Consider the following 5,574-nt stretch of genomic DNA (forward strand, 5'->3'; position numbering starts at 1 on the left):
TGTTACATAATCTGCTTTAATCACACATATTACAAGCCATCCTTTCTTTATTCGTTGTAAATATTATTTATTTTTCACTTTGGAAACAAACTGTACGAATATTTATTGATTATTTTTTATTATGTCCATATTAACATATTTGTGAAGTCATGTGACCAGTTAGATGCAATATTTGTAAACATAACCACTTGTCACACTGTTTTTATGACATATTGAAATGTCCCGTGTTTCTGATAATCCTAATGTTACTGATTCATATTTATAGTTGGAATGATAGTTAGAAATTATATATTATAGGCCCAACTACCAGTCTAGCTGTGTATATATAATTACAGATTAAAAAAAAATGCTACTTTCAGGCTTCAGCTTAGCCTCAACTCAAGGTCCTCCAATCACCGTCAATTGGCTAAAATATAAATTTGATTGGTCATTCAACTGAATGTAGATTTGGCCTTAGAACTACACTGAACGTGTCAATGTCACATCATGACATGTGTTATTTATTATATATTTGTTAATATAAGCAGCGTCAATAACTGATATTTTTATATGTGTTTACCAGCATATTCAATCCCTGTTCTCGTTGGCTGCGAGACAACTCGATCCAGAGCAGCTAACGAATGGCGTCGTATGCGGTCTCAAACAATACCAATGTAAAGGCACACAGTTCTGGCCGGATCTCAGGTTTGTATTTTACAATTGTTCGATGGTTGTACTTTGCACGACTAAATATTATGTTTTTTTAATTCCTGGTCCATTGAATATGGCGCACCTGATATTCGATGACGTTTGGCCATACAAATGTGATTCTCTGTTTTGCGTTCACGGGTGGGTAGGATTTTCTATTTTGTCTGAGAAAACACACAAATGTCAAATGTATTTTCATGTATTTTTTCCAGAAAAAAATGACCAAACTTTACTTCGGATAGTGAATGATCTATTTTAGTGTTTTACAGTTTCAATTTCATATTTCCTTTCCTTCTTTAAATAAATAAATGTTATTGGACAGTTTAAACTATGCCCTTATATTCAAACACATCTTTTTGAAGAAATTTGACTGGAGTCCGTGTGTGTGTGTGTGTGTGTGTGTGTGTGTGTGTGTGTGTGTGTGTGTGTGTGTGTGTGTGTGTGTGTGTGTGTGTGTGTGTGTGTGTGTGTGTGTGTGTGTGTTTCCCTGGTGGCCTGATAGGATTAAAAAAAATTCAGGATGCAAAACAGAAAATCACATTTGTATGGCCTTTTAATACAATTCCAATTATCTTAGCTTTATAGCACTGATTTTAACTTTAATCATGATGATTTACTGATCAAAGTTTCGTCATTTCAAATTTATATTATTACAATTATTTACTGATATTATACAATTTTAGTTCATGGCAAAGGGTACATGTTTGTTTAAATTTATTTTGAATCCAATTATATAATATATTTTATGGTTTATTTTTCAGCAAAGCACTTTGTCGAAGAAAATTAGCGAGTCGGAGCTTCTAATCGAAAGCCTGCAAGTGTTCGTCGTCAGGGTATCTCGGCAATATTCTGTCCTTTACAAGAAACTAACCCGAACTGGAGGACGAGTGAAATTCGACGCCTTCCAATAAACGAAGTTTAACCTCTCTCGAAGGAGTGCCAAAAAACGCGTGGCAAAAATAGACTTGCCCAACACAACACCCAGTAAAATCGCCAAGTTTGACGACAAAGTGAAAACACTCACCTATGATAGTTTGTTGAAGGATTGCCGCCAACTGACCTCACGCCTCAAAACCACAGAGGAAGAACTAATAAAATTCTGCAAGAGTAACCAACAGCTTAGTAATGAAATTTAGACTCTAAAACAAAAACTTTCCACTTGGTGTCCCAAAAGGGCAAACTTCAAACTGTCCAGATCTGAAGAGTCTATTAAGACATGGAGACAGAAGTATAATTCTGCTACAAAGAAACTGGGGTCCTTCAGTCAGCTCCATGATAAGTTGACTTCAACAGAAAGAGACAAGAAATCTCTCAAGAGAAGTGCGAGCAAGACCAAGTACAAAATGAAAAAGCAGAAGGAAAAGTTGATCGAGAAACGTAAACACGAGAATGTAACTAAGCAGTTTGAGAAGACAGTCACCACATTGAAGTCGAAGTTGAAGAAAACCAAAGATAACGCACTATACTTCGAGACGCAAGTGGCTTCTTCCGTGGAGGACAACCTAGACGGAGTCTACCGAGCACTTCCACAGTATGCCGGATAGTTTGTGAGATGGGCGTTCTCAGTGACCTTCAGGTTGCCTGCACCCTAACATCCTCCAACAACAGCACTCTTGCATGGGACGCCACTTACTTGGACAGCAAACACATCAACAAATCCCACTTGGCTACAGGAAATGGCTCTGTCGTCCTCGGAATCTCCCAACTCCCAGATGGTTGAGCGACTTCCTACTACGACAACATTACAGAAATTGTCTGTGACACGCTGGAGACATACAGCAAGTACTCGGGACAGGATGCCAAACTGCTACAGGAAAAGGCGAAGAGCAACGTAGTGAACACCCTCAGGGATAGAGTAGCTACAAATCATGCTGTTGTGAAGCTTCTCAATGATGGGTATTTCAGCAAGTCAATGAATGAGCTGAACTGTAACGTCCATCCTCTGGACTCGGTCGCAAGTAGTACACGAGAGACCCTTCGCAAACGTGCCGTTTCGACCTCCACCTTTGGCAACGAAGGTGCTGCAACGAATGCGGTGAAGGCGATATCTAAGATGCGCTACAAGGTTGGCCGAGGAGACCCCACAGGATTTCGCTACCTGCTGAAGTCCCAGAAGATTCCCGCCAAGCTACTTCCGAGGTACCTGGGAAAAAAAGTTTAGTTGTACACAGTATATAAATCATTTGTAAACTTTGATTCATGACTTTGTGACACTATCATCAACTCATGCTGTGTTGGGCTTAAATTATTGTATTTTATACACCTTATAAATTAAAATATTAATTCTAAGTCACATGACAAAACAATGTGAACTATATTAGTACATTTTTGTAAACCTGGTCAGTATTTTGTTTACATTTCTCTTTAATCACTTTTCTTTATAGGTATGTGGGAAACCGCCTGCATGTCCTTTTTCATTTGGCGGGTGTGGTGTACTCCCTGAAAGATGGTTTCCTAGAGTACCTGCGGTATTCCTGTCCAGTAACCTGGCGATTGGCCTTAATCAAGGACCTCGAGAACCCGCTTGTACTGGAGCAGCTGCAGGCCCTTGGCATCTTTGGGAAAATATTCACAGGTTGTTAAGATAGTTTATTCCATGCTAAATGCACAACAAATTTGGAACCAGTATTATTATGCAGGACAAATATATAATATATAGTGTTACAGCTGTGGAAATTCGCAAACCACCATTCAGATCCCGTAGGTGAGATATCTCTTAAGTACATGTGTAGTTAGCCAAAATCCGTTGTCTCGAGGGAATTTATGTGATTCATTTGGGCTGCGATCCTTTGAGATAGCCGTTTTTCTTTTTCTATTGTTATTTTAAACGACAAACCTCCATGCAAACAACAACCGCCACCAACTACGCCACAACGCCAACCGCGCTACAATTACCCTCACAACAACCACCACCATCTTCGCCACTACCCCCGCTGACGAACGCCATCCTCCACGCTCCACACGACGACGGTTTCCGCGTTGGAAACCGTCGAGAACACAAGGAGGGAAAGAAGAAGGCACAACGATGGCATGTGGATTTTTCCCGCCTGTTTCTCTGAGGAGTGTGACAGAAGCGGGGTGGGGCAGCTGGCGCCCGATTGGTGGATGCGCGGTGTTGCGCGGCCAGGGAGGAGGAACGCCCCTCTTAGAGACCTTTCTCGAAGGGGGGTGGAGCAAAGAACGGGGCGGAGCCCCGCACTATAAAAAGGGGTGGATCTGCAAAGAGGTTGGTTGTTGTTGTTCCTGCCGAGCCTTTTGATCCTGTGAGCCTGTTCCTGCCGGCCTGTTGATCCCTGCGGAGCCCTTGATCCTGATGAGCCTTGGACCTTTTGGACAAACGACGGTGTAGAGAGAGACAGAGAGAGACAGAGAGAGACAGAGAGAGACAGAGAGAGACAGAGAGAGACAAAGAGAGACACAGAGAGACACAGAGAGACACAGAGAGAGACAGAGAGAGAGAGACAGAGACAGAGAGAGAGACACAGAGAGACACAGAGAGACACAGAGAGACACAGAGAGACACAGAGAGACACAGAGAGACACAGAGAGACACAGAGAGACACAGAGAGAGAGACAGAGAGAGAGACAGAGAGAGAGACAGAGAGAGAGAGAGAGAGAGAGAGAGAGAGAGAGAGAGAGACACAGAGAGACACAGAGAGACACAGAGAGACACAGAGAGAGAGAGAGAGAGAGAGAGAGAGAGAGAGAGAGAGAGAGAGAGAGAGAGAGAGAGAGAGAGAGAGAGAGAGAAAGAAGAGAGAAAGAGAAAGAGAAAGAGAAAGAGAAAGAGAAAGAGAAAGAGAAAGAGAAAGAGAAAGAGAAAGAGAAAGAGAAAGAGAAAGAGAAAGAGAAAGAGAAAGAGAAAGAGAAAGAGAAAGAGAAAGAGAAAGAGAAAGAGAAAGAGAGAGAGAGAGAGAGAGAGAGAGAGAGAGAGAGAGAGAGAGAGAGAGAGAGAGAGAGAGAGAGAGAGAGAGAGAGAGAGAAAAAGCTCCTGTTCGAGGGTTCTCCGGAGTCGGTGTGGTCCCGAGACCCCGCTAGTGGGACGGAGCATCCGCCATTTCCTCTCTCTTTCTCTCTCGACCCCGAGTGTGGACGATTTCTCCCCCCCCCCCCCGTCCGCACCGAGAGAGTGCTGAAAACCCCGTTCATTCCCCAAAACCCCGTCCGTGGCGTCGAACGGCCACACGTGCCGGCGCGAAGCATGAGCTCGCCGACCACGCCGGAGGAGAGGGGAGCTGAGGGTGCGGAGAAGGACTCAGTGCGCGCACAGGGAAGTGACCACTTCTATTTCTTTTGGGTTCTGTGTAAATGTCTGTAGGTGGCGCCGTCTGTAAAGTAGAACTGTATAAGTGTTGCCGTGTGTGCGCGTAGTCGGTAGTAACTCTGCGTCGTTGTTGCTTTTGTTTTTGTTGCCATATGTGCATTTTGACTGTTTGACTGTATATATGTGCTTTCCGTGTGTCGCGTAATAAATGTGCTTTGTGTGAACTGTTTTTCTGTTTCGCTTCGTCTTTTCTTTATTGACCCTCCATCCTGCTTCACGTAAAGGGTTCGTAGTGGGCTTAATACGCCCGGTAATTAATCGGAACCGTCGAGGCCAATGATAACACCGCTCGGTTATCACTGTAGCACGGAACGGACCGCTTAAGTGGTTCGTGTCCGGAGTCGGCCTGTGGCGTGGTACGATCGCCCGGTCGACCATCCGCGCAGGTACTTAGGTAGATCAAATTTGGCGAGCAACCCTATCCTGCGCGGGTGGGCAATTGGCACGGTTGTGGTGGGGTTAAACCCCCACCCGTGAATAGCTCCCGGCGTTGTTCCGAGAGGGTCACGACAGAATTGTCCGTTCCGGTGGGCGAGGCGGCCGCCATTCGAGTCGAGCGGCCG

General features: G+C 44.1%; 1 protein-coding gene across 1 annotated transcript; it reads left to right on the forward strand.

Moving 5' to 3' along the window:
• The first annotated feature begins 560 nt into the window (after positions 1-560).
• LOC147023126 (uncharacterized) lies at positions 561-3,513 on the forward strand. The gene is made up of 3 exons (XM_085888232.1): positions 561-684; positions 1,449-2,826; positions 3,072-3,513. The coding sequence occupies exons 2-3, from the start codon at positions 2,600-2,602 to the stop codon at positions 3,268-3,270; spliced, it is 426 nt and encodes a 141-aa protein (XP_085744358.1). The 5' UTR covers positions 561-684; positions 1,449-2,599; the 3' UTR covers positions 3,271-3,513.
• The last annotated feature ends 2,061 nt before the right edge of the window (positions 3,514-5,574 follow it).

The sequence above is a fragment of the Eptatretus burgeri genome, chromosome 7, assembly GCF_056783735.1.
Source record: "Eptatretus burgeri isolate ZD-2024b chromosome 7, Ebu_testis_v1, whole genome shotgun sequence".
In the NCBI taxonomy this organism is placed as follows: domain Eukaryota; kingdom Metazoa; phylum Chordata; class Myxini; order Myxiniformes; family Myxinidae; genus Eptatretus; species Eptatretus burgeri.